Below are 27,288 nucleotides of genomic sequence, written 5' to 3' on the forward strand. Positions count from 1 at the left end.
CCCTCATTACCCCTCCCCCTCCCCCCAATTACCCCTCCTCCTCCCCCCAATTACCCCTCCTCCTCCCCTCCCCCCAATTACCCCTCCTCCTCCTCCCCCCATACCCCTCCTCCTCCTCCCCCCCATTACCCCTCCTCCTCCCCTCCCCCCCATTACCCCTCCTACTCCCTCCCCCCATTACCCCTCCCCCTCATTACCCCTCCTCCTCCTCCCCCCCATTACCCCTCCTCCTCCCCCCCCCCATTACCCCTCCTCCTCCCCTCCCCCTCCATTACCCCTCCTCCTCGCCCCCATTACCCTCCTCCTCCCCCCATTGCCCCTCCTCCTCCCCTCCATTGCCCCTCCTCCTCCCCTCCCCCCCCATTGCCCCTCCCCCTCCTCCTCCCCCATTACCCCTCCCCCTCCTCCTCCCCCCATTACCCCTCCTCCTCCCCATTACCCCTCCTCCTCCCCTCCCCCATTACCCCTCCTCCTCCCCTCCCCCTTACCCCTCCTCCCCCCACCCCTCCTCCTCCCCTCCCCTCCTCCCCTCCCCCCCATTACCCCCTCCTCCTCCTCCCCCTCACCCCTCCTCCTCCTCCCCCCTCATTACCCCTCCTCCTCCTCCCCCCTCATTACCCCCTCCTCCTCTCCTCCCCCCTCATTACCCCCCTCCCCCTCATTACCCCTCCTCCTCCCCCCTCATTACCCCTCCTCCTCCCCTCCCCCCTCATTACCCCTCCTCCTCCCCTCCCCCCTCATTACCCCTCCTCCTCCCCCATTACCCCTCCCCCTCCTCCTCCCCCCTCATTACCCCTCCCCCTCCCCCCTCATTACCCCTCCTCCTCCCCCCTCATTACCCCTCCTCCTCCCCTCCCCCCTCATTACCCCTCCTCCTCCCCTCCCCCCTCATTACCCCTCCTCCTCTCCCCCCTCATTACCCCTCCCCCCTCATTACCCCTCCCCCCTCATTACCCCTCCTCCTCCCCTCCCCCCTCATTACCCCTCCTCCTCCCCTCCCCCCTCATTACCCCTCCTCCTCCCCTCCCCCCTCATTACCCCTCCTCCTCCCCTCCCCCCTCATTACCCCTCCCCTCCCCCATTACCCCTCCTTCCTCCCCCCTCATTACCCCTCCTCCTCCCCTCTCATTACCCCTCCCCTCCCCCATTACCCCTCCTCCCTCCCCCCTCATTACCCCTCCCCCCTCATTACCCCTCCTCCTCCCCTCCCCTTACCCCTCCTCCTCCCCCCTCCTCTCATTACCCCTCCTCCTCTCCTCCCTCACCCCTCCTCCTCTCCTCCCTCACCCCTCCTCCTCTCCTCCCTCATTACCCCACCTCCTCCCCTCCTTACCCCACCTCCTCCCCTCCCCTCTCATTACCCCTCCTCCTCCCCCCATTACCCCTCCTCCCCCATATTACCCCTCACCCCACCCCCTTCGATCCTCCCCCCTCTACCCTCCCCACCTTTACCCCCTCCCCTTTCACCTCTTCCCCCCTCACCTCTGCAGCCAATCTCTGAAGAAGCGCAGCTCGGCCAGGTGCAGCACGGCCGGGTTGCCTTTGCAGTGTTGCACGAAGGCGCCGAGGTCTCGGAGTTTGTGCGGGTCCATGTTGCGGGCTGTGCTGTGCTGGGCGGGCTGCTCTCTCCTCCCCTCCCCCCCCCCCTGCTCCCCGCCCTGGCCCTCAGCAGAACCTTCTGGAAGCAGCCGCCCGGCTCGCCGCCTGCTGCCCGACACACACCGTCCCGGGGGGGGGGGGGAACCACCTGCGGGCGCCCCACTCGGATTTTTTTTTCTGTTCTGCGATCGAATGAAGCAAAATTTAAAACTCCGCCGGCAGTCGGGGCTGGGCTGGGCCGGGATTTTTTAATCGCGCGATTTAAGGACAGGCGGCCGGCAGGCACGTTGGTGGCCTCTGACCCCGGCCTGACCTTCCGTGCAGCCAATCGCGCGTGGGGGTGACGTAATCGCCGACCAATGAGCGAGCGGGCGGCGCGTCGTGGCGTCACTCCGGCGCGACGCGGCTCCGAAGGTCCGGGGAAAGGTTCCTATTCAAACCGGTCGGCGGGGCACCAGAGCCCGGCTGGCTGCCCTCACCTCCAGCGCTCTAGGCTGCTTGCAGCTTCTTATTTTTTAAAAAGACAATGTTTGCCCAAAGTGTCAGAAACACCAGCTCAGCTTTAAAGAATCTCAGCATTTCAGGTTAGAAGACTTGGGGAGGAGGGGGGAAAGCGCATGGCCACAGATTTCCCCTGAAGGTAGCAGGACAGGTCGATGAGGTGCATAAGAAGGCGAAACCTGCCTTTATCAGCCCAGGCGTAGAATATAAGAGTCCAAGGATGGGCGTGTGTGCTGTGAGGAGGACATAAAAAACCTGCAAAGGGACATAGACAGGCTAAGTGAGTGGGCAAAAATTTGGTAGATGGAATATAATGTTGGAAAGTGTGAGGTTATGCACTTTGGCAGAAAAAAAATCAAAGAGCAAGTTATTATCTAAATGGAGAGAAACTGCAAAGTGTTACAGTACAAATGGATTTGGGGGTCCTGGTGCATGAAACACAGAAGGTTAGTACAGGAAACTTTGTTATATCCGGCACCGACGGGACCGAGCTGTTGCCGATCTATCAAAACTGCCGGACATACAAAGTTAATGTTGAAGCATGCAGAGGTTTTCATCTCCGTATCTGACAACAAACACTGTTGCTTAGCAACAGCTTGTAAACAGTCGGCCTGTACCTTGGAAGCGTCTCTGTAGCTTAGCAACAGCTTCAGAGAGACTTTCCAGAGCCAGACTGTTGAAAACAAAGCCACGAGAAGAAAAACCTAACAAAACGGCTCCTGATTTCTGCCGGTAGATCGAGGTTTCCGGACATACAACCTCCAGATAAACCAAAGTTTCCTGTATGCAGGTGCAACAGGTGATCAGGAAGGCCAATGGAATCTTGGCTTTTATTGCAAGGGGGATGGAGTATAAAAGCAGGGAAGTCTTGCTGCAGTTATACAGGGTACTGGTGAGGCCACACCTGGAATACTGCGTACAGTTTTGGTTTCCATATTTAAGAAAAGATATACTTGCTCGTGAGGCAGTTCAGAGAAGGTTCACTCGGTTGATTCCAGAGATGAGGGGGTTGACTTATGAGGAAAGGTTGAGTAGGTTGGGCCTCTACTTATTGGAATTTAGAAGAATGAGAGGCGATCTTATCGAAACATATAAGATTGTGAGGGGGCTTAATCGGGTGGATGCGGGGAGGATGTTTCCACTGATGGGTGAGACTAGAACTAGGGGGCATAATCTTAGAATAAGGGGCTGCCGTTTCAAAACTGAGATGAGGAGAAACTTCTTCACTCGGGGTAGTAAATCTGGAATTTGCTACCTCAGAGAGCTGTGGAAGCTGCGACATTAAATAAATTTAAAACTGAGATAGACAGTTTCCTAGCTGATAAGGGAATTAGGGGTTACGGGGAGCGTGCAGGGAAGTGGACGTGAGTCTAGGTTCGGATCAGCCATGATCCTATTGAATGGCGGAGCAGGCCCGAGGGGCCGTATGGCCTACTCCTGCTCTTATGTAGGTCGATGAGGCGCACAAGAAGGCGTAGAATATAAGAGCCAAAGAGTGGGCTGTGAGGAGGATGCCGAGAAACTCCAGTATGATTTGGACCTGTGGAATTCTCTACCACAGAAGGCACTAGAGGCCAATTCATTAAATATATTCAAGAAGGAGTTAGATATATCTCTTAAGGCTAAAGGGATCGAGGGATATGGGGAGAAAGCAGGGACAGGGTACTGAGTTTGGATGATCAGCCATGATCTCATTGAATGGCGGAGCAGGCTCGAGGGGCCGAATGGCCTACTCCTGCTCCTATCTTCTATGTTTCTATGTGTTAGGCCGCAGCCGGAATACTGCGTGCAGCTCCGGTTGCCGCGCTGCAGGACGGATGTGATCGCACCAGAGGAGATTTACGAGGATGGGGAATCTTAGCTATGAGGAGAGATTGGATAGACCGGGGCTTGTTTTCTTTGGAACAGAGGAGGCTGAGGGGGGGATATACACCTCAATCATGAGGGGTCTAGATAGATTGGGTAGGAAGGACCTATTTCCCCGAGCAGAGAAGTCGGTAACCAGGGGGCATAGATTTAAAGTAATTGGCCGGAGGTTTAGAGGGGATTTGAGGAGAAGTGATTTCACCCAGAGGATGGTGGGGGTCTGGAACTCACTGCCTGAAAGGGTGGTAGAGGCAGAGACACTCATCACATATTTAAAAAGTACTTGTAGGTTAAGGCACTTCACGTGCACATCCAAGGCTACGGACCAAGTGCTGGAAAGTGGGATTAAGCTGGATAGCTCTTTGTCGGCCGGCATGGACAAGATGGGCCGAATGGCCTCCTTCTGTGCTGTAAACTTCTATGATTCTATATGACTCCACCAAATGCAGCTCTGACTGTGGGCAGGGAAGGCTTCCCCCTCTGGAGATGTCTAAGATCACAAGAGACTTGCAATGTAATACATGTCTAACAGCTGCTTTTTACATCAAGGGAGGATTCGCTATTGGATCTAGAGCAGATAGAAGTAAAAGTAGGGGAACATATAGGCAATAGTGACCATAATACAGTACGCTTTAAGATGATAATAGAGAAGGACATAAGTATGACAAGAACCAGGTTAATAGATTGGAGAAAAGCTGATTTTGAGGGGCTGAGAATAGAACTTGGGAAGATAAGATGGGCAACAATATTGGCAAACAGCGATGTAGAACGACAATGGGAAACATTTAAAACTTTGTTCAACAGAGTGCAGGAAAAATATATTCCACTAAAAGGAAAGAACAAACTAAACACTAATGAGACTCCATGGATGAATAAAGACATAAAGGAACAAGTGAGGGTAAGGAAAGAGGCATAGACAGCAGAGGAGTGCATGATAAGAGAGAATATGAAGGGATTGGGAGAGAAGTCAAAAAAACAATTAGGAAGGCAAAGAGGAACTATGAAATTAAATTATGAAGGAACATAAAACACAAAATAGTAAAATATTTTACAGGCACATCAATAAAAAAGGAAGGTTGTGATAGGGATAGACAGGACAATACCACAGGTAACGATAGGGAGATGGCAGGAATATTAAATCATTATTTTGCTTTGGTATTTACCAGGGAGATAGAACAAGTGGACATGACATTGGATGGTGAGTAATGAGATAAGTGCATTTAAAATAAAAAAAGGTGATATATTAAATAAACTAATCAAACTCAAAGAGGATAAAATCCCTGGTCCGGATGGACTGCATCCACGCATTTTAAAAGAATCTAGGGAAGAGTTAGCAGAGGCATTACTACACATATTTAATAATTCATTAGAAAAAGGTGTAGTGCCAGAGGACTGGCGGATAGCTAACGTAATACCGATATTTAAGAAGGGGGATAGAACATGTCCAGGGAATTATAGACCAGTCAGCTTAACATCTGTGGTAGGAAAAATAATAGAATCTCTACTAAAGGAGAAAATAGAAGAATATCTAGAAATGAAAAGTATAATAATGAATAGTCAGCATGGATTTCAAAAGGGAAAATCTTTCCTGACAAACCTTACTGAATTTTTTGAAGAGGTAACAGAGAGAGCAGACAGTGGTAATGCAGTAGATGTAATGTATCTAGATTTTCAAAAGTCCTTCAATAAGGTACCCCATAATAGACTGATGAACAAGGTCAGAGAATGCGGAGTCAGGGGACAAGTAGCAGAATGGATTGCTGGCTGGCTTCATGACAGAAAGCAGAGAGTGGGAGTAAAGGGTAGCTATTCACAGTGGCAGAAGGTGGGTAGTGGTGTTCCACAAGGGTCAGTGCTGGGACCACTGCTGTTCACAATTTATATTAACGATTTAGTCTTTGGAATTAACAACAGCAACAACTTGTATTTATATAGCGCCTTTAACGTAGTAAAACGTCCCTTCACAATACTGTAGCATTAAAAGACACAAAATTTGACACCGAGCCACATAAGGAGAAATTAGGGCAGGTGACCAAAAGCTTGGTCAAAGAGGTAGGTTTTAAGGAGGAAAGAGGTAGCGAGGCGGAGAGGTTTAGGCAAAAACACAATTTCTAAATTTGCGGATGACACCAAATTGGGGGGGATAGTCAATACTGAGGAGGACTGCAACAAATTACAGGAGGACATTAATAAACTTGCAGAATGGGCATATAATTGGCAAATGAAGTTCAACACAGATAAATGTGAGGTGTTACATTTTGGTAGGAAGAATAGGGAGGTCACTTATCACTTGGAGGGTGCGAGTCTAGGTGGGGTAGAGGAACAAAGAGATCTCGGAGTACAAATACACAAATCACTAAAAGTTGCGCCACAGGTTAACAAGGCCATAAAAAAAGCAAACCAAGCACCAGGGTTTATTTCTAGAGGGATAGAATTGAAAAGTAGGGAAGTTATGCTAAACCTGTATCGAACCTTGGTTAGACCACACTTAGAGTACTGCGTACAGTTCTGGTCGCCATATTATAAAAAGGATATAGAGGCACTGGCGAGGGTGCAGGGAAGATTTATACAAGGATGATACAGAAATGCGAGGGTATACATATCAGGAAAGGATGAACAGGCTGGGTCTCTTTTCTCTTGAAAAAAGAAGGCTGAGGGGTGACCTAATAGAGGTCATTAAAATTATGAAAGGTTTTGATAGAGTGGATACAGAGAGAATGTTTCCACTTGTGGGGAAGAGCATAACTAGAGGCCATCAATATAAGATAGTCACCAAGAAATCCAATAGGGAATTCAGAAGAAACTCCTTTACCCAGCGAGTGGTGAGAATGTGGAACTCGCTACCACAGGGAGTGGTTGAAGCGAATAGTATCGATGCATTTAAGGGGAGGCTAGACAAGCATATGAGGGAGAAGGGAATAGAGGGTTACGCTGATAGATTTAGATGAGGAAAGACGGGAGGAGGCTCGAGTCGAGCATAAATGCCGGCATGGACTGGTTGGGCCGAAAGGCCTGTTTCTGTGCCGTATATCCTGTGTAATCACAGCTTTGCAGTGTATAATACAAGTGTAAGAGCTGCTTTTACATCACAAAGAAGTTGCGGTGTAATGCAGGAGGCTCAGTGCTAAGCTACTACTTTCACAGTTGCTGAATTAAGGGACAGGCTCTTTGAATTAAAAAGTGATGGGGTGGTGGTATATAAAAGCTTGCACCCTGCTCCCCCCCCCCCCCACCCAACCTCCTCGTGTCCTGTCAGTGAGGCCGGGGAGGAGGGAACAAGGTGCACGGCAGATTTTTAAATGCCATTTTTTTTTTACGTTTCTCTCTCCAACTTTATCATTGTGGGACTCACTTTATTACGCCCTTCCCCATGCAGTACCTGCAACTGAAGAAGATAATTCAGTCTTGGTGTCAGCACTGGCTAGCTCCCTCGCCTCTTGAGTCAGAAGGTTGGGGGTTCAAGTCCCATTCCAGAGAATGGAGCACATTATCCAGGCTGAGGCTCCAGTGCAGTGCTGAGGGAGTGCTGCAGTGCCGCCTTTCGGATGAGACGTTAAACCGAGGCCCCGTCTGCTCTCTCGGGTGGACATAAAAGATCCCACGACACTATTTCGAAGAAGAGCAGGGGAGTTATCCCCGGTGTCCTGGCCAATATTTATCCCTCAACCAACATCACTAAAAAACAGATTATCGGGTCATTATCACATTTTTGTTTGTGGGATCTTGCTGTGTGCAAATTGGCTGCCGCGCTTCCTACATTACAACGGTGACAGCACTTCAAAAGTACTTCATTGGCTGTAAAGCGCTTTGGGGCGTCCGGTGTTCATGAAAGGCGCTATAGAAATGCAAGTCTTTTTTTCGTTTCCACCGGGAGGTGTGTGGATCTGAAGATTTTCTGTCTGTCTTCTCCAACCTGATCATTATGGGACTCACTTTATTATTCCCCCTCCAATTGCAGGATCCTTTGCAGTTACAGAAAAAAAAATGATAGCTCAGATGGATGCCACGTTAACTGTGTGATTGGATAGCTGAGCTGTCGGGAGCTCCTCTACAATGGCTGCCCTGAATATGTTAGGAGAAACTAAATTCTAACGCACAAAAAATTGCTGTAGCTGCACCTCAACATTCGGTACAAACAAAAAGTCTGGATTGAAATAGCAACAAGTTTCACACACTGCTGCACCTCCCTCTAAAACTTTAGTATTATCAACTGGAATACTGTTCCTTGTAGCCAATGTTTTTATTATTCATTCTTGGGTGTCGCTGGCAAGGCTGCCCGGCCCTAGTTGCACTTGAGAAGGTGGTGGTCAGCTTTCTCCCTTGAACAACAATAACTTGTATTTATATAGCGCCTTTAACGTCCCAAGGCGCTGCACAGGATTATAAGACAAAAAAATTGACACTGAGCCACGTAAGGAGAAATTAGGGCAGGTGACCAAAAGCTTGGTCAAAGAGGTAGGTTTTAAGGAGCGTCTTAAAGGAGGAAAGAGAGGTAGTGAGGCAGAGAGGTTTAGGCAGGGAATTCCAGAGCTTAGGGCCTAGGCAACAGAAGGCAAGGCCAGCAATGCTTGAGTGATTATAAATCAGGGATGCTCAAGGCGGCAGAATTAGAGGAGCGCAGAGATCTCAGGGGTTGTGGGGCTGAAGGAGATTACAGAGATAGGGAGGGGCGAGACCATGGAGGGATTTGAAAACAAGGATGGGAATTTTGAAATCGAGGTGCTGCTTAACCGGAAGCCAATGTAGGTCATCGAGCACAGGGGTGATGGGCGAACGGGACTTGGTGCGAGTTAGGACACGGGCAGCCGAGTTTTGGATGACTTCAAGTTTACTTAGGGTAGAATATGGGAGGCTGGCCAGCAGAGCGTTGGAATAATCAAGTCTAGAGGTAACAAAGGCATGGATGAGGGTTTCAGCAGTGGATGAGCTGAGGCAAGGGCGGAGACGGGCGGTGGAAGTAGGCGGTCTTTGTTATGCTGCGGATATGTGGTCGGAAGCTCATTTCAGGGTCAAATATGACACCAAGGTTTCGAACAGTGTGGTCCATGTGGTGAAGGTACTCCCACAATACTGTTAGCTCGGGAGTGCCAGGATTTTGCCCCAGCGACAATGAAAGAACGGCGATTATATGTCCAAGTCAGGATGGTGTCATTCTACGTGTGTGACTTGGAGGTGATGGAAGTGCAGACTTGACCATCATATGCTGAATCAGGAGCTTGAATACAGGGGCGGACCAGCCGTATGGAAAATCGGGAGATTTCCCGAGGGCCCCAGTGAATGGGTTCACGGCGCTGTATTATTGGAACCCTCCTGTGCCCATTCGGGAGAGCCAGTCCGCCTCTGCTTGTATTAGATTTTGGGTCATTCATCCCCTGTCTCCTAACCCTCTTTAACCAGGACTGATTTTCTGAGTCATCTGTGTGTGTTATTGTTGAACTTGGTTGTTGCACCAAAAAAACCAGCAAAACCATAAATGTTTGAAAGGGCTAATGTCAGCTTTTGAAATGAAGTTGTTCAGACGATTTGTGAATGTAGAATCAGTGAACCTTTAGTCATTTTAATTCTGAGTTGTGGCTCTTTTGGAGTAGGCTGATTTAATGGTCCTTTGTACTTTCCATTCTTCAGGATGCAATATCTGCCTCCACAGGAGATTTTCCATCCTGCCTTCCGGACAGAAGAACCTCCCCACTCGCTACCTTGGGCAGCCTAGCCCCTTCACGCACCCCCATCTCCTTAAAACAGGTACGGAGTTAGTGAAAGAATGAGTGACTTGATGGATGTGTATGCCAGAGGTGTCCAACATGCAGACGCCAAAGCCAGGCAACCCAGCCCACCAAGTCTGAGCGAGCCAGCTCGCGTTGTGCTTGTATTGTTTCCTCATTGGATTCAACGTTGTGGGCCTGGAGATTCGGAAAGGACCCGTCTTAGCACTGTCGCCTTATTGGTGGATAACCAGGACAGTAAGCTCCGTTGACATCTTAGGCAGTCCCTCGGAACCGAGGATGACTTGCTCCCACATTAAAAATGAGTTCTCCGGTGACTGATGAGTCCAATGCGGGACCTGCAGTCTCTGTCACAGGTGGGGCAGACAGTGGTTGAAGGGGCGGGTGGGTGGGGTGCTTGGGTTGACGTACGCTCCTTGTGCTTGGCTTCCGCTTGCTCCCGGCGAAGAGACTCGAGGTGTTCGACGCCTTCCCGGATGCTTCTCCTCCACTTTGTGCGGTCTTGGGCCAGGGATTCCCAGGTGTCGGTGGGGATGTTGCACTTTTTATTCTAACAGGACTAGACAGACTAGATGCAGGAAGGATGTTCCGGATGGCCGGGGAGTCCAGAACCAGGGGTCACAGTCTAAGGATAAGGGGTAAGCCATTTAGGACAGAGATGAGGCGGAATTTCTTCACCCAGAGAGTGGTGAACCTGTGGAATTCTCTACCACAGAAGGCAGTGGAGGCCAATTCATTAAATATATTCAAGAAGGAGTTAGATATATTTCTTAAGGCTAAAGGGATCAAGGGATATGGGGAGAAAGCAGGGACAGGATACTGAATTTGGATGATCAGCCACGATCTCATTGAATGGCAGAGCAGGGCCGAATGGCCTACTCCTGCTCCTATTCTCTATGTTTCTATGTTTTTCAAGGAGGCTTTGAGGGTGTCCTTCACATCAACAACTTGAGCTCATACAATGATACAGCACAGAAGGAGGCCATTCGGCACATTGTCCTTTTGCCGGCTCTATGTAACAGCTAGCCAATTAGTCCCACTCCCCCTGCCCTTTCCCCTGCAATAAATTTTCCCCCTCAAGTATTTATCCAATTCCCTTTTGAAAGTTATTATTGAATCTGCTTCCACCGCCCTTTCAAGCAGTGCGTTCCAGATCACAACAACTCGCTTCATAGAAATAATTCTCATCTCGCCTCTGGTTCTTTTCCAATGACCATAAATACATGCTACTTAACGGCAATATGGATTTAAGTCATTGTTGAGCTTTACTGGCCCCTGATTTTCCACCCAGCAAAGTGACTGGGTAGAAGTTTGTGAGCTGCTGAGCAAAGAAGTTGACGACCCCGGCCATCGCATGCTCTCGAGGCTCCATGGTATTCATCTACCAATACAAACGCTTGGACCTCCCTGGTTCATCCGTAGCACACTGCTATGAGATAAATATCATGGGGCACCACAGAGCTGTTTGTGCTGACCTCCTCGGCGCTGAATCTTCTTATATCAGGCAGTTGCCTGTTGGAAGTTAAGCACGTGCCCTCTTAAAGGGGCACAACCAATAAAAACTGTAACTTAACCAAAAATTTATAGGCCTCAAGTGTGCCGGTGGACACCATCTCCAGGGACACCCGGGCGCGAACGTAGCCACAGAAGAGAGGCAGGCAGCAGGTGGTCGAGGGGGTCGTTCGGCCCGACTGCCTAGACCTGTTGATGGCCACCTTGGTCAGGCCCAGGCGCAGTCCCACGAGGAGGTCTTCCGACTTGCCCGCTTCCCACCTCCCCCCCCCCCCCCCCCAACTTCCCACCGCGCCGGGTGACCAAAGATCAGGAGCATGCCTCCTCGGTGCTGTGCTGCTGCGGAGGAGGATTAATTGGGACCCACATCCGTCCCCACACCGAGGGAAAACTGGAGACACAAAATATATATTTTTTTTAAAAAGAGTTTTATTCACAATAAAAGAGAAAGAAAACTTTAGCCACGGAGATGGAGGCGGTTAAGGAAGAATACAAATGGAATGAATTCCATAGAATATACAGCACAGAAACAGGCCATTCGGCCCCACTGGTCCGCGCCGGTGTTTGTGCTCCACACCAGCCTCCTCCCACCCCTCTTCATCTAATCCTATCTGCAGATCCTTCTATTCCTTTCTCCCTCATGTGTTTATCTAACTTCCCCTTAAAGGTATCTCTGCTACTCGCCTCAAACCACTCCCTGTGGTAGCGAGTTCCACATTCTCACCACTCTCTGGGTAAAGAAGTTTCTCCTGAATTCCCTATTAGATTTGTTAGTGACTATCTTATATTTATGACCCCTAATTCTGGTCTCCCCCACAAGTGGAAACATTTCCTCTACGTCTACCCCATCGAACCCCTTCATAATCTTAAAGACCTCGATCAGCTCACCCCTCAGCCTTCTCTTTTCTAGAGAAAAGAGCCCCAGCCTGTGCAGTCTTGATTGTTTTAACCTCTCGATTCTGGGATCATCCTCCAATTCTATTTCTTAGATTTGTTTCCCTTCCAATTGGCACCTTCAAGAGAGGACAAGAGACATCTGTTGCTGGGATACAGTTCCATGGGTGCTGCACGTGCGAGCCCAGCGTCATCAGGCAGTTTGACAGTGGGTGGGGATGCAGTTCGTATCGAGCCAGAATCCAAAACGGGTAGAATTCAAAGCTGACATTATTGTCCCGCCGAACCGTCTGCTCAGTTATGTTTCACATGATCCTTTGCTCCTGAAACTGAGTGAGCTCTCCAGAGATTGGTCGATTGGGCTTATATTCGCTGGAGTTTAGAAGAATGAGAGGGGATCTCATTGAAACTTATAAAATTCTAACAGGACTAGACAGACTAGATGCAGGAAGGATGTTCCCGATGGCGGGGGAGTCCAGAACCAGGGGTCACAGTCTAAGGATAAGGGGTAAGCCATTTAGGACTGAGATGAGGAGGAATTTCTTCACCCGGAGTGGTGAACCTGTGGAATTCTCTGCCACAGAAGGCAGTTGGGGCCAATTCATTAAATATATTCAAGAAGGAGTTGGATATATTTCTTAAGGCTAAAGGGATCAAGGGATATGGGGAGAAAGCAGGGACAGGGTACTGAATTTGGATGATCAGCCATGATCTCATTAAATGGCGGAACAGGCTCGAGGGGCCGAATGGCCTACTCCTGCTCCTATCTTCTATGTTTCTATGATTCAGAGATAGCATTACCTCCTCTGAGCAAAACAGACGGTAAAAGTCTCGGATTTGATCCTTCCTCCGTGCTGCGTCAGCTGAACTCCGATGGGGTAGCAGCAGGAATGCTACAGTTGACCTCAACGCTCCTCGGCCAGCAAGAGGAGAATTGGCTAGGTTTCCCACTCCTGATTGCTATACAGAGACTCCTACATTGGATGTTGGGTGTGGATCCGATTGGATTCAACTAAGGAGTTGACCGGGTGGATAGAGAGAAACTATTTCCTCTGGTGGGGGGGGGAGTCCAGAACAAGGGGGCGTAACCTTAAAATTAGAGCCAGTCCGTTCAGGGGTGATGTCAGGAAGCACTTCTTCACACACAGGGTAGTGGAAATTTGGAACTCTCTCCCCCAAAAAGCTGATGAGGCTGTGGGTCAATTGAAGATTTCTAAACTGAGCTTGATAGATTTTTATTGAGCAAGGGTATTAAGGGTTACAGAACCAAGGCGGGTAGATGGAGTTAAGATACAGATCAGCCGTGATCTAATTGAATGGCAGAACAGGCTCAAGGGGCTGAATGGTCTCCTCCTGTTCCTACGTTCTAACTGTGAAGTCCTCGGCAATTGAAAAGCCCGCCGGGACTTGCACTTTTAGTCTCGTAATTGAACGACGGCCACATGGGCTTGGTACAGAGGGGGATTTCGGAATGTTGAACTGCAGCACAGTGAGGGAGAGAGTAGAAATAAATGGGTCTTTTTCGGGGTGGCAGGCGCTGACTAGTGGGGTACCGCAGGGATCAGTGCTTGGGCCCCAGCGATTCACAATATATATCAACGATTTGGATGAGGGAACCAAATGTAATATTTCCAAGTTTGCTGACGACACGAAACTAGGTGGGATTGTGAGTTGTGAGGAGGATGCAAAGAGGCTTCAAGGCGATTTAGACAAGTTGAGTGAGTGGGCAAATACATGGCAGATGCAGTAGAACGTGGATAAATGTGAAGTTATCCACTTTGGTAGGAAAAACAGAAAGAGTATTATTTAAATGGTGCTAGATTAGGAAATGTTGATGTACAAAGGGACCTGGGTGTCCTTGTACACCAGTCACTGAAAGCAAACATGCAGGTGCAGCAAGCAGTTAGGAAGGCAAATGGTATGTTGGTCTTCATTGCAAGAGGATTTGAGTACAGGAGCAAGGATGTCTTACTACAGTTATACAGGGCCTTGGTGAGACTACACCTGGAGTACTGTGTGCAGTTTTGGTCTCCTTACCTAAGAAAGGATATACTTGCCATAGAGGGAGTGCAGCGAAGGTTCACCAGACTGATTCCTGGGATGGCAGGACTGTCGTATGAGGAGAGATTGGGTCGACTAGGCCTGTATTCACTAGAGTTTAGAATGAGAGGGGATCCCATTGAAACATATAAAATTCTGACAGGGCTAGACAGACTGGATGAGGGAGGATGTTTCCCCTGGCTTGGGGGGGGGGTCTAGAACGAGGGGTCACAGTCTCAGGATACGGGGTAGGACATTTAGGACTGAGATAAGGAGAAATGTCTTCACTCAGAGGGTGGTGAACCTGTGGAATCCTCTACCACAGAAGGCTGTGGCGGCCAAGTCACTGAATATATTTAAGAAGGAGATAGATAGATTTCTAGACACAAAAGGCATCAAGGGGTATGGGGAGAGAGCAGGAATATGGTATTGAGATAGAGGATCAGCCATGATCATATTGAATGGCGGAGCAGGCTCGAAGGGCCGAATGGCCTACTCCTGCTCCTATTTTTTTATGTTTCTATGAGGGAATCAGTGCCTTTGGGAGAAGAGACGAGAGGGGGAAAATATTTTTTAACTGACAAGGTTATGAATATTGTAACATTATCTGTTTGATGTTGGTCACTTTTTTTTCATGTTGTTGGCCTTTACTAAGTGGTGCCGAGTTGTGATGTTTTGTTGCGGGCGAAGCTCTACAATATCATCATGCAGTGTTAGCTGTGGCTCAGTGCGCCTCTGACTCAAGGTTGTGGATTCGAGTCCCACTCCAGAGACTTGAGCACAAAAATCCAGGCTGACACTCCAGTGCAGTGCTGAGGGAGTGCTGCACTGTCGGAGGTGCCGTCTTTCACATGAGACGTTAAACCAAGGCCCCGCCCTGTCTGCCCTCTCAGGTGGACATAAAAGACCCCATGACACTATTTCGAAGAAGAGCAGGGGAGTTATCCTCGGTGTCCTGGCCAATATTTATCCCTCAATCAACATCACTAAAACATTATCTGGTCATTATCAAATCGCTATTTGTGGGAGCTTGCTGTGCGCAAATTGGCTGCTGCGTTTCCTACATTACAACAGTGACTGCACTTCAAAAAAATGTACTTCATTGGCTGTCAAGTGCTTTGGGGCGTCCTGTGGTCGGGAAAGGTGCTATAGAAATGCAAGCCTTTCTTTACCTGGGGCTATGGATTCTAGGCCAGAGTGTAGGGTTGAAAGCCTCCCCTCTCTGCCAGCTGTCAGCGACATGAGTTTAGGGCAGTTTTATCCTCATTCTCAGTGGGTGGAAGTCTACACCACCTAACTGCCCACAGTTCAGTACGAAATAACATCAAATTAGCCAACAAGGGACCACAAGTACGACCGATATTAACAGTTAAAGTTTCAAACTTGTGCAGTTGAGGATGAAGGGAGTGTTATACAATTACATAGAGTGTACAGCACAGAAACAGGCCATTCGGCCCAACTGGTCCGTGCCGGTGTTTATGCTCCACACGAGCCTCCTCTTACCCCTCTTCATCTCACCCCATCAACATATCCTTCTATTCCTTTCTCCCTCATGTGCTTATCCAGCTTCCTCTATAAAGGCATCTATGCTAGTCGCCTCAACTACTCTTTGTTCATATAGGTTTTGTATTGATCAGAAGACGTAGTCGATATAAAGACAGTTCTCAGAACGTGAAATAAAAACGGAAAATGCTGGACATCCAGCAGAAAGTTGGTCAGCGTCTGAGAGAGAAGAATGCCCGAACCATTCTCTCCACCTGCTGTGCGTTTCCAGCTTTTTCTGTTTCTGCGAGGAGCGCAGCAAGAAGCTGTGGGATATCACAGAGTTTTACTGTATTTCCGCTTCGTTCACAGGCGAGGTCACCCCAGGGTTGACACAGATGGAATATGCCCTGCGTCGACACAAGCTGCTGAGCCTCATCCACAAAGAAGCCAAGAACCCGGGGCCTTCCGACCACGCAGTTGTTCTGCTGTCCCACCCCACTTACTACATGACAAACGACATCCCGTTCCCTTTCCACCAGAACACCAACTTCCTCTACCTCTGCGGCTTTCAGGAGCCGGACAGCATTCTCCTGCTCCGCAGTATTCCCGGAAAGAGCCTGCCTTCCCACAAGGCCATCCTATTTGTGCCAAGGAGGAACCAGAACCGAGAGCTGTGGGATGGCCCGCGATCCGGGGTAGATGGTGCAGTCGCTCTCACAGGGGTGGACGAGGCCTACAGCACTGAGGAATTCAGACAATACGTGCAGAAGTTTAAAGGTTAGTAACATAGGAACAAGAGGCGGCCATTTCGCCCCTCGAGCCTGTTCCACCAATTCAATGAGATCATGGCTGATCTGTGACCTAAAAAGAAAAACTTGAATTTCTCCAGCGCCTTTCCTGACCTCAGGACATCCCAAAGTACGTTACAGCCAATGAAGTAATTTTTGAAGTGTGGTCACTGTTGTAATGTAGAAAACGTGGCAGCCAGTTTGCTCCCACAGCAAGCTCCCACAAACAGCAATGTGATAATGACCAAATAGTGTCAGCTGTGGCTCAGTGGGCAGCACCCACGTCTCTGAGTCAGAAGATCATGGGCTCAAGTCCCACTCCAGAGACTTGAAAACAAAAATCCAGGCTGACACGCTGAGGGAGTGCTGCACTGTCGAAGGTGCCGTCTTTCGGATGAGACGTTAAACCGAGGCCCCCGCCTGCTCTCTCAGGTGGACGTAAAAGATCCCGTGGCCACTATTTCGAAGAAGAACAGGGGAGTTATCCCCAGTGTCCTGGGGCCAATATTTATCCCTCAATCAACATCACTAAAACAGATTATCTGGCCATTATCACATTGCTGTTTGTGGGAGCTTGCTGTGCGCAAATTGGCTGCCGTGTTTCCCACATTACAACAGTGACTACACTACAAAAGTACTTCATTGGCTGTAAAGCACTTTGAGACGTCCGGTGGTTGTAAAAGGCGCTATAGAAATGCAAGGTTTAACGTCTCATGTGAAAGACGGCACCTCCGACAATGCAGCACTCCCGCAGCACTGCCCTGGAGTGTCAGCCTAGAGTTTGTGCTGAAGTCTCTGGAGTGGGACTGTGAACCCACAACCTTCTGACTCAGAGGCGAGAGTGCTGCCCACTGAGCCACGGCTGACGCACCTAACTCCATATATCCTTGCCCCATATCCCTTAATACCATGGGTTAAAAAAATTAATCATTCTCCGATTTAAAATTAACAATTGATCTAGCATCATTTGCCATTTGCAGAAGAGCGTTCCAAAGTCTACCACCCTTTGCGTGTAGAAGTGTTTCCTAATTTCACTCCTGAAAGGTCTGGCTCTAATTTTTAGACTATGCCCCCTAGTCCTAGACTCCCCAACCAGCAGAAATAGTTTCTCTCTATCTACCCTGTCTGTTCCCCTTAACATCTAGTTTTCATGGACGTGGCCAACAGCACAGGGAACTGGAGTGGCGAACTCATTCAGCAAAGCCACACGAATCGTTCCTATGGGAAATGGAAATGTCACACCAAGGGTGCTGTTTAGAGGCTGGAAGTTAAGATGCACTGCAGGGGCAGAGTAGAGTGAGCTCTACCTCCACCCTACACGGTTCCTGACCCTGGAATGCTCCATGCTCATAGAACCATAGAATAGTACAGCACAGAAGGAGGCCATTCGGCCCATCGAGTCTGCGCCGGCTCTTTCAAAGAGCAATCCAGTTAGTCCCACTCCCCCGCTCTTTCCCCATATCCCTACAATTTTTCTCCTTCAAGTATTTATCCAATTCCCTTTTGAAGGCTACTATTGAATCTGTATCCACCGCCCTATCAGGCAGCGCATTCCAAATCCTAACCACTCGCTGCGTAAAAAAAGTTTTCCCTCATGTCTTATAAAATTCTTATAAACTTATAAAATTCTGACAGGACTGGACAGACTAGATGCAGGAAGGATGTTCCCGATGGTCGGGGAGTCCAGAACCAGGGGTCACAGTCTAAGGACAAGGGGTAAGCCACTTAGGACAGAGATGAGGAGGAATTTCTTCACCCAGAGAGTGGTGAACCTGTGGCGTTCTCTACCACAGAATGCAGTAGAGGCCAATTCATTAAATATATTCAAGAAGGAGTTGGATATATTTCTTAAGGCTAAAGGGATCAAGGGGTATGGGGAGAAGGTAGGGACCGGGTACTGAATTTGGATGATCAGCCATGATCTCACTGAATGGCGGAGCAGGCTCGAGGGGCCGAATGGCCTACTCCTGCTCCTATCTTCTATGTTTCTATGTCGCCTCTGGTTCTTTTGCCAAGCACCTTAAATCTGTGCCCTTAGCGACCCTTCAGCCATTGGAAACAGTTTCTCTTTATTTACTCTACCTAAATCCTCATGATTTTAAACACCTCTATCAAATCTCCTCAGCCCCAAGGAGAACAACCCCAGCTGCTCCAGTCTATCCACGTAACTGTAATCCCCCCATCCCTGGAACCGTTCTAGTAAATCTCCTCTGCACCCTCTCCAAAGCCTTCATGTGCTTCCGAGAGTGCGGTGCCCAGAATTGGACAATACTCCAGCTGGGGCTGAACCAGTGTTTTTTTTTACAGGTTTAGCTTCCTGGCTTTTGCCTCCATTTACAAAGTCCAGGATCCCATTTGCTTTATTAAATGCTTTGTTAACCTGCCCTTCCACCTGCGAAGATTTGTGCACAAGCACCACCAGGTCTCTCTGTTGTTGCACCCCCTTTAAAATTGTACCATTTAGTATGTGTTGTCTCGCCTCATTCTTCCTACCAAAATGTATCACCTCAGACTTCTCTGCGTTGAATTTCATCTGCCACGTGTCCGCCCATTCCACCAGCCTGTCCGTGTCCTCTTGAGGTCTATCACTATCTTCCTGACTGTTTACTGCACTCCCAAATTTTGTGTCATCTGCAGATTTCAAACTTGTGCCCTGTACCTCACAAGTCCAAGTCATTAACGCAGATCAAAAACAGCAGTGGTCCTAGTACTGAACCTAATGCAAGGTGCCTCGAAGAAACTATTTACAGGAAACTTTCGATTAACCGGCCCCTAAATAACCGGAAATGTCGGTTAACCGGCAAAATTCAGGAGTCGGTTTCAGGTAACTTTTATTACTTGCACAGCAACAAATGGAGGAAGACAAGGGTTTGGCTGCAGCTGTTGCTAAGCTACAGAGACGCTTGCAACTTGTGGACGTTGTTCTGAAGCTGTTGCTAAGCAACAGGGTTTGTTGCTTTATACGGAACTCTAAGCTCTGTATCTTTTACTATAGCGTTCGGTTATCCGGAATTATTGATGAACCGGCACCACGTCGGTCCCGTCCGTGCCGGATACCAGAAAGTTTCCTGGATTTCCCCAGCAGTAAACATCCCTTACGTTGATGATCACACAAATAAAGTGATTTTTTTAAGTCTCCCTAATATTGAGATTAAATCTGATTTACAAAAACTAGGAAATCCAATCTGAAATGTTTGCTGGAAGCTAATTCTGTTGATTCATTTAGGGGCGATTCCATCATTAGTTCCAATGACGAGAAGCTTACTTTTTGACACACATTCATACTAGAAGTGCAATTTGGTGCCAAATTTCCTGATCCTTGCATTAAGCCACTTACTATTCTTAAATTATCAATGTAATCAACAGAAAATCTGCTACTGCTTCGCAATTGCACATAACTGAGATCAGTTTGCTGTGGCTCAGTGGGTAGGACCCTCACCTCTGAGTCAAAAGGTTGTGGGTTCAGAGTCCCACTCCAGACTTCAGCACAAAAATCTGGGCTGACACTCCAGTACAGTACCCGAGGGAGTGCTACACTGGCAGAGGTGACATCTTTCGGATGAAACATTAAATCGAGGTCCCGTCTGCTCTCTCAGGTGGATGTAAAAGATCCCACGGCAATATTTTGAAGAAGAGCAGGGGAGTTCTCCCCGGTGTCCTGACCAATATATTTATCCCGCAACCAACGTCACTAAAACATTATCACGTTGCTGTTTGTGGAATCTTGCTGTGCGCAAATTGTCTGTGCTTTTCCTACATTACAACAGTGACTACCCTTCAAAAAGTACTTCATTGGCTGAAAAGCACTTTGGGATGTGAAAGGAGCTATATAAATGCGAGTCTTTCTTTGCGTTGAGTCAGGGGTGATTTTGTGCCTACTTGGACTTGGCCTGAGAATAAATTAAATACTGTGTTCTCAAGCTTTCCTAATGTATTACAGGAAACTTTCGATTTACCGGCACCTAAATAACCGGAAATCTCGGTTAACCGGCCAAATTCAGGAGTAAGGTTTTACTTCATATTTTATTTGCCTTCTTCCATCTGTTGCTGTGCAAGGGTGTGGCTGCAGCTGTTGCTAAGCTACAGAGACGCTTGGAACTTGTGGCCATTGTTCTACAGTTGTTGCTAAGCAACAGGGTTTGTTGCTTTATGCGGAGCTGTCAGCTCTCCCTATCTTTTACTATAGCGTTCGGTTATCCGGAATTTTTGATGAACCGGCACCACGTCGGTCCCGTCCGTGCCGGATAAAAGAAAGTTTCCTGTACTTGGTAAACACAGTGCCTGGTGGGCTGAGCGACACTAAGCAGGAAGGTCCCAGATTCACTCCCTGTGTCAAAGCACCGTACATGAGGGCCTGGGTTGAGCAAGCCTGAATGTCCAGAGCACCACAACACTGGAAGCCAGATGTCTGTTATATAGCTGACAAGGCCCTTCTGAGCTTTAGGATGACGACTGCTGGCAGGTGTAACCTGAAATTTGGGGATGCAAATATAAAAAGTAGGTCAAAACCTTGGAGAGGGTGCAGAGGAGATTTACTAGAATGTTACCAGGGATGAGGGGTTTCTGTTAACTGAAGAGACTAGAGAATCTGGGAATGTTCTCCTTAGAGCAGAGAAGGTTAAAGGAAGATTTAATAAAAGGTGGTCATAAGAACATAAGAAATAGGAGCAGGAGTAGGTCATTCAGTTCCTCGAGCCTGCTCCGCCATTCAATAAGATCATGGCTGATCTTCGACCTCATCTCCACTTTCCTGCTCTATCCCCATATCCCTTGACTCCCTTAATATTCAAAAATCTATCGACCTCTGTCTTGAATATACTCAACGACTGAGCCTCCACAGCCCTCTGGGGTAGAGAATTCCAAAGATTCACCACCCTCTGAGTGAAGAAATTTCTCCTCATCTCAGTCCCAAGTGGCCGACCCCTTATTCTGAGACTGTGACCCCTGGTTCTAGACTCCCCAGCCAGGGGAAACATCCTCCCTGCATCTACCCTGCCAAGCCCTGTAAGAATTTTATATGTTTCAATGTGATCACCTCATTCTTCTAAACTCCAGCGAATATAGGCCTAGTCTACTCGATGTGTCCTCATAGGACAATCCCCTCATCCCAGGAATCAATCCCCTCATCCCAGGAATCAGTCTATTGAACCTTCGTTGCACTCCCTCTAAGGCAGGTCTTCCTTATGCAAGGAGACCAAAACTGTACACAGTACTCCAGGTTATGTTGAAAATTATATGGGGCTTTGATAGAGTCGATCGGGAGAAACTGTTTCCACTGGCAGGAGGGTCGGTAACCAGAGGACACAGATTTAAAATAATTGGCAAAAAAGCCAGGGGTGTGACGAGGAGAAATTTTTTTACTTAGCGATTTGTTGTGATCTTGAATGCGCTGCCTGAAAGGGTGGTGGAAGCAGATTCAATAGTAACTTTCAAAAGGGAATTGGATCTCTACATAAAAAGGGTTATGGGGAAAGAGCGGGGGAGTGGGACTAATTGAATAACTCTTTCAGAGAGCCGGCACAGGCACGATGGGCCGAATGGCCTCCTTCTGTGCTGTCTGATTCTACGTCTGTATATCCAGCGTTCAGTTGGGTTTCAGAGAGACCTGCAGCTGCTGCTGAAGCTCAGCACCTACAAATGGTGGAAACACCATTCGATGGGCTATGTGTGCGTCTCCATTCGCTGCTCACATTTCTTTGCAGGTTACCTGGTGGCACCTAGCAAGGGCTCAAACTTGTCAGTTGTCTAATGACCAACTAGTGACTATCATCCCCTTGGAGGAAAAAGAAAGACAGACTTGCATTTCTATAGCGCCTTTCACAACCTCAGGTGTGCTAGTGAGTACAGAAATAGGAAGATAGAGCAGATGAATGCGTGGCTGGAGAGATGGTATAGGAGGGAGGGCTTTAGATTCCTGAGGAATTGGAACCATTTCTGGGGGAGGTGGGACCTCTACAAGCCAGACGGGTTGCACCTGAATGGGAACGGGACCAATATCCTCGCGGGAGGGTTTGCTAGTGCTGTTGGGGAGGGTTTAAACTAGCTTGGCAGGGTGATGGGAACCTAAGAATAGAGTCAGTAGGGAGGGAAGAAAAACTGGAATTGGAAATCAAAAACGTAGAAAGTAAATTGGAAAGACAGAGGAATCAAGGGCTAGATAGAAGTCAACAAGGAGGTTTGCCTGTACTAAATGGTATATACTTCAATGCAAGGAGTATAGCGAACAAGGCAGATGAGCTGATGGCACAGGTAGATACTTGGGACTATGATATTATAGCTATTACAGAGACGTGGCTGAAAGAGGGGCAGGTATGGCAGCTCAACATTCCTGGTTACAGGACTTGCAGACGGGATAGAGAGGGAGGTAAAAAGGATGGGGGGGTCACGGTATTGATTAAAGAAACTATTACAGCTGTAAGGAGGGATGATATGTTGGCGGGATCATCAAACGAGGCCATATGGGTCGAATTGAAAAACAAAAAAGGGGTGATCACACTGCTGGGAGTGTACTATAGACCCCCAAACAGTGAGAGGGAGATAGAACAAATACGTAGACAAATTTCTGAGAAGTGCAAAAACTATAGGGCAGTAATAGTAGGGGATTTCAACTACCCCAATATTAACTGGGATAAAATTAGTGTGAAGGGTATAGAGGATGCGGAATTCCTAAAATGCATCCAGGAGAACTTTTTTAGCCAGTATGCAGCAAGCCCAACAAGGGAGGGGCGGTTCTGGACTTAGTTTTGGGGAATGAAGCTGGGCAGGTAGAAGGCGTATCAGTGGGGGAGCATGTTGGTGCTAATGACCATAATTCAGTTAGATTTAAGGTAGTTATGGAAAAGGACAAGGACAGACCAGGAATAAAACTTCTAAATTGAGGAAAAGCAAATTTTGCTAAGCTCAGAGGGGATTTAGCCATAGTGGACTGGAAACAGCGACTTGAAGGTAAATCAGTGTCAGAGCAGTGGGAGGCATTCAAGGAGGAGATCCGGAGGGTTCAGACCAAATATGTACCCTGAAAGAAAAAAGGTGGGACTAACAAATCTAGAGCCCCCCGGATGCCTAGGGACATACAGGGTAGGATAAAGAAAAAAAGGGAGGCGTATGACAGCTACCGAGGGCTAAATACTCCAGAATCTTTAGAGGAGTACAGAAAGTGCAGGGGTGCAATTAAAAAGGATATTAGGAAAGCAAAGAGAGAGCATGAAAAATTCTTGGCAAGTAAAATCAAGGAAAACCCAAAGATGTTTTATAAATATATTAAGAGTAAGAGGGTAACTAAAGAAAGGGTAGGGCCTATTAGAGATCATGAGGGTAATCTGTGTGTGGAGGCGGGAGATGTCAGTAGGGTTCTTAATGAATACTTTGCGTCTGTTTTCACAAAGGAGAGGGGCGAAGCAGGCACTGCTATCAGGGAGGAGGAGTGTGAAATATTAAATGAAATAAACATAGTGAGAGAGGAAGTATTAAGGGGTTTAGCAACTTTAAAAGTGGATAAATCCCCAGGCCCAGATGAAATGTATCCCAGGCTGTTAAGCGAAGCAAAAGAGGAAATAACAGAGGCCCTGACCATCATTTTCCAATCCTCTCTGGCTTCAGGTGTGGTGCCAGAGGACTGCTAACGTGGTACCCTTGTTTAAAAAGGGAGAAAAGGATAGACCGAGTAATTACAGGCCAGTCAGCCTAACCTCGGTGGTGGGAAAATTATTGGAAAGAATTCTGAAGGACAAGATAAATCTTCATTTAGAAAGACACGGATTAATCAAGGATAGTCAGCACGGATTTGTTAAGGGAAGGTCGTGTCTGACAAACTTGATTGAATTTTTTGAGGAGGTAGATGAGGGTAGTGCGTTTGATGTAGTGTATATGGACTTTAGCAAGGCTTTTGATAAAGTTCCACATGGCAGACTGGTCATGAAGTTAAAAGCCCATGGGATCCAGGGCAAAGTGTCAAGTTGGATTCAAAAATGGCTCGGAGACAGGAAACAGAGGGTAATGGTTGGGTGTTTTTGTGATTGGAAGGCTGTTTCCAGTGGGGTTCCACAGGGCTCAGTACTAGGTCCCTTGCTTTTTGTGGTAGATATCAATGATCTAGACTTGAATATAGGGGGTATGATTAAGAAGTTTGCAGATGATACTAAAATCGGCTGTGTGGTTGATACTGAAGAAGGAAGCTGTAGACTGCAGGACGATATCAATAAATTGGTCAGGTGGGCAGAACAGTGGCAAATGGAATTCAATCCGGAGAAGTGTGAGGTAATGCATTTGGGGAGGGCTAGCAAGGAAAGGGAATACACATTAAATGGTAGGACACTGAGTAGCGTAGAGGAACAGAGGGACCTTGGAGTGCATGTCCACAGATCCCTGAAGGTAGCAGGCCAGGTAGATAAGGTGGTTAAGGCGGCATACGGAATGCTTGCCTTTATTAGCCATGGCATGGAATACAAGAGCAGGGGGGTTATGCTTGAACTGTATAAAACACTAGTTAGGCCTCAGCTAGAGTACTGCGTGCAGTTCTGGTCACCACATCACAGGAAAGATGTGATTGCACTAGAGAGGGTACAGAGGAGATTTACAAGGATGTTGCTGGGAGTAGAGAATCTTCGCTATGAGGAAAGACTGGATAGGCTGGGTCTGTTTTCCTTGGAACAGAGGAGGCTGAGGGGAGACCTTATTGAGGTGTATAAAATTATGAGGGGCCTAGATAAAGTGGATAGAAAGGACCTATTTCCCTTAGCAGAGGGGTCAAAAACCAGGGGGCACAGATTTAAAGTAATTGGTGGAAGGTTTAGAGGGGATTTGAGGGGAAATTTCTTCACCCAGAGGGTGGTGGGGGTCTGGAACTCACTGCCTGAAAGGGTGGTAGAGGCAGGAACCCTCATCACATTTAAAAAGTACTTGGATGTGCACTTGGGATGCTCTAACCTGCAGGGCCACGGACCAAGAGCGGGGAAGTGGGATTAGGCTGGATAGCTCTTTGTTGGCCGGCGCGGACACGATGGGCCGAAATGGCCTCCTTCCGTGCTGTAACTTTCTATGATTCAAAGCGCTTTACGGCCAATGAAGTACTTTTGAAGTGTAGTCACTGTTGTAATGTAGGAAACACGGCAGCCAATTTGCGCACAGCAAGCTCCCACAAACAACAATGTGATAATGACCAGATAATCTGTTTTAGTGATGTTCATTGAGGGATAAATATTGGCCCCAGGACACCGGGGAGAACTCCCCTGCTCTTCTTCGAAATAGTGCCATGGGATCTTTTACGTTCACCTGAGAGAGCCTCAGTTTAACGTCTCATCCGAAAGACGGCACCTCCGACAGTGCAGCACTCCTTCAGCACGGGACTGGAGTGTCAGCCTGGATTATGTGCTGAAGTCTCTGGAATGGGACTTGAACCCACAACCTCCTGACTCAGAGGCGAGTGTGCTGCCCACTGAGCCACAGCTGACACCTGGGAACACTGGGCGGAAAGTATTCAGGGTCTGTTTGGGCTATGTTGACTCCAAAACAACAAGCATGGAGATTGGAACCGAGTCAATTCTGTATGGCCAAGTTTTAATCTGATACCCGAGGTAGGCTGGTGTGCACTTCACTGTTGATGATTAACCAGCCAGCTTCAAGAATGCTTGAATGTCACATTGAGAGTCGTTTCTACCAGCATTAACTTTTTCAGTCACTTATTTTTCCACTTTTTCAAACTGATTATTTCTTCTGTCCCAAAGAAAGGGGAAGAGAGATAAACTACCGGCCAGTCAGCCTACCGTCGGTGGTGGGCGAAAGTTCTAGAGGCAATAATCGGAGACAAAATTCATTGTCACTTGGAAGAACATGGGTTAATAAATGACAACCAGCACGGATTTGTTAAAGGCAAATGGTCTCTGACTAACCTGGTCGAGTTCTTCGATGAAGTAATGGAGAGGGTGGATTAGGGTAGTGCGGTTAATGTTGTGTAAATGGCCTTTCAAAAGGCGTTTGATAAAGTGCCACATAATAGACTTGTTGGCACAATTGAAGCCCGTGGGATAAAGGGGCAGTGGCAACGTGGATACGAACTTCGCTGCAAGACAGAAAGCAGGAGGTAGTTAGTGGTGAACGGTTGTTTTCCAACTGGATGGAAGTATACAGTGGTGAATAGTATGTCCATGTGGGCACGGCGACATCTATCAATACTGGAGAGACATGGGATTTTCAGCCTGCAAAGCAGGTACCTGAGATGTGATGTTATAGAGGTTTGGAAGATAGTTAATGGTATGGAAACGGTTAATCTGGAATACTACGGGAGTAGGACAGGAGATCAAGGGTTCAAACTAGTTAAAGGTAACTTCAGGACCAGTATTTGAAGGTGACAGGACAAGTTGATTAATCTGTTAAAGAGGGATACGGGATCCTTGGCTTTATAACTAGAGGTACAGAGTACAAGAGCAAGGAAGTTTTGCTAAACCTTTATAAATCACTGGTTAGGCCTCAGCTGGAGTATTGTGTCCAAATTCTGGGCCCCACACTTTAGAAAGGATGTCAATGTCTTGGAGAGGGTGCAGAGGAGACTCACCAGAATGGTACCAGGGATGAGGGGCCTCAGTTACATGGAGAGACTAGAGAACCTGGGATTGTTCTCCTTAGAGCAAAAAACGTGATGGGGAGATCTAATAGAGGTGTTCAAAATGATATGGGGTTTTGATAAAGTGGAATCATAGAATGGTTACAACACAGAAGGAGGCCATTCGGCCTGTCGAGCCCGTGCCGGCTCTCTGTAAGAGCACTTCAGCTAGTCCCACTCTCCCGCCCTTTCCCCGTAGCCCTGCAATTCTTTTTCCTTCAGGTACTTACCCAACTCCCTTTCGAAAGCCACGATTGAGTCTGCCTCCACCACCCTTTCAGCC

At 47.9% G+C, this 27,288-nt stretch overlaps 2 protein-coding genes across 5 annotated transcripts in view; one reads left to right on the top strand and one right to left on the bottom strand.

Moving 5' to 3' along the window:
- The window catches only part of st13 (ST13 Hsp70 interacting protein), a 65,428-nt gene extending 63,774 nt beyond the window's left edge, over nt 1–1,654 (bottom strand). Inside the window, exon 1 of the mRNA XM_085969515.1 lies at nt 1,483–1,654. Within this exon, the coding sequence (XP_085825641.1) occupies nt 1,483–1,592 (110 nt within the window). The 5' untranslated portion in view covers nt 1,593–1,654. The remainder of the gene's footprint in view (nt 1–1,482) is intronic.
- Nucleotides 1,655–1,983: 329 nt separating this feature from the next.
- Nucleotides 1,984–27,288, top strand: part of xpnpep3 (X-prolyl aminopeptidase 3, mitochondrial) — a 67,182-nt gene continuing 41,877 nt past the window's right edge. For 3 of the 4 annotated variants that reach the window (XM_085969509.1, XM_085969512.1, XM_085969511.1), the window contains exons 1-3: nt 1,984–2,183; nt 9,592–9,708; nt 15,990–16,397. In XM_085969509.1, coding sequence (XP_085825635.1) covers nt 2,126–2,183; nt 9,592–9,708; nt 15,990–16,397 — 583 coding nt within the window. In that variant the 5' untranslated portion in view covers nt 1,984–2,125. Of the gene's footprint in view, nt 2,184–5,132; nt 5,165–9,591; nt 9,709–15,989; nt 16,398–27,288 lie in introns of all 4 variants that reach the window. The other variant, XM_085969510.1, reaches the window with a different exon arrangement.

This window comes from Somniosus microcephalus, chromosome 28 (assembly GCF_052327205.1).
Source record: "Somniosus microcephalus isolate GS21.2 chromosome 28, FLI_Smic_1.0, whole genome shotgun sequence".
NCBI lineage: Eukaryota > Metazoa > Chordata > Chondrichthyes > Squaliformes > Somniosidae > Somniosus > Somniosus microcephalus.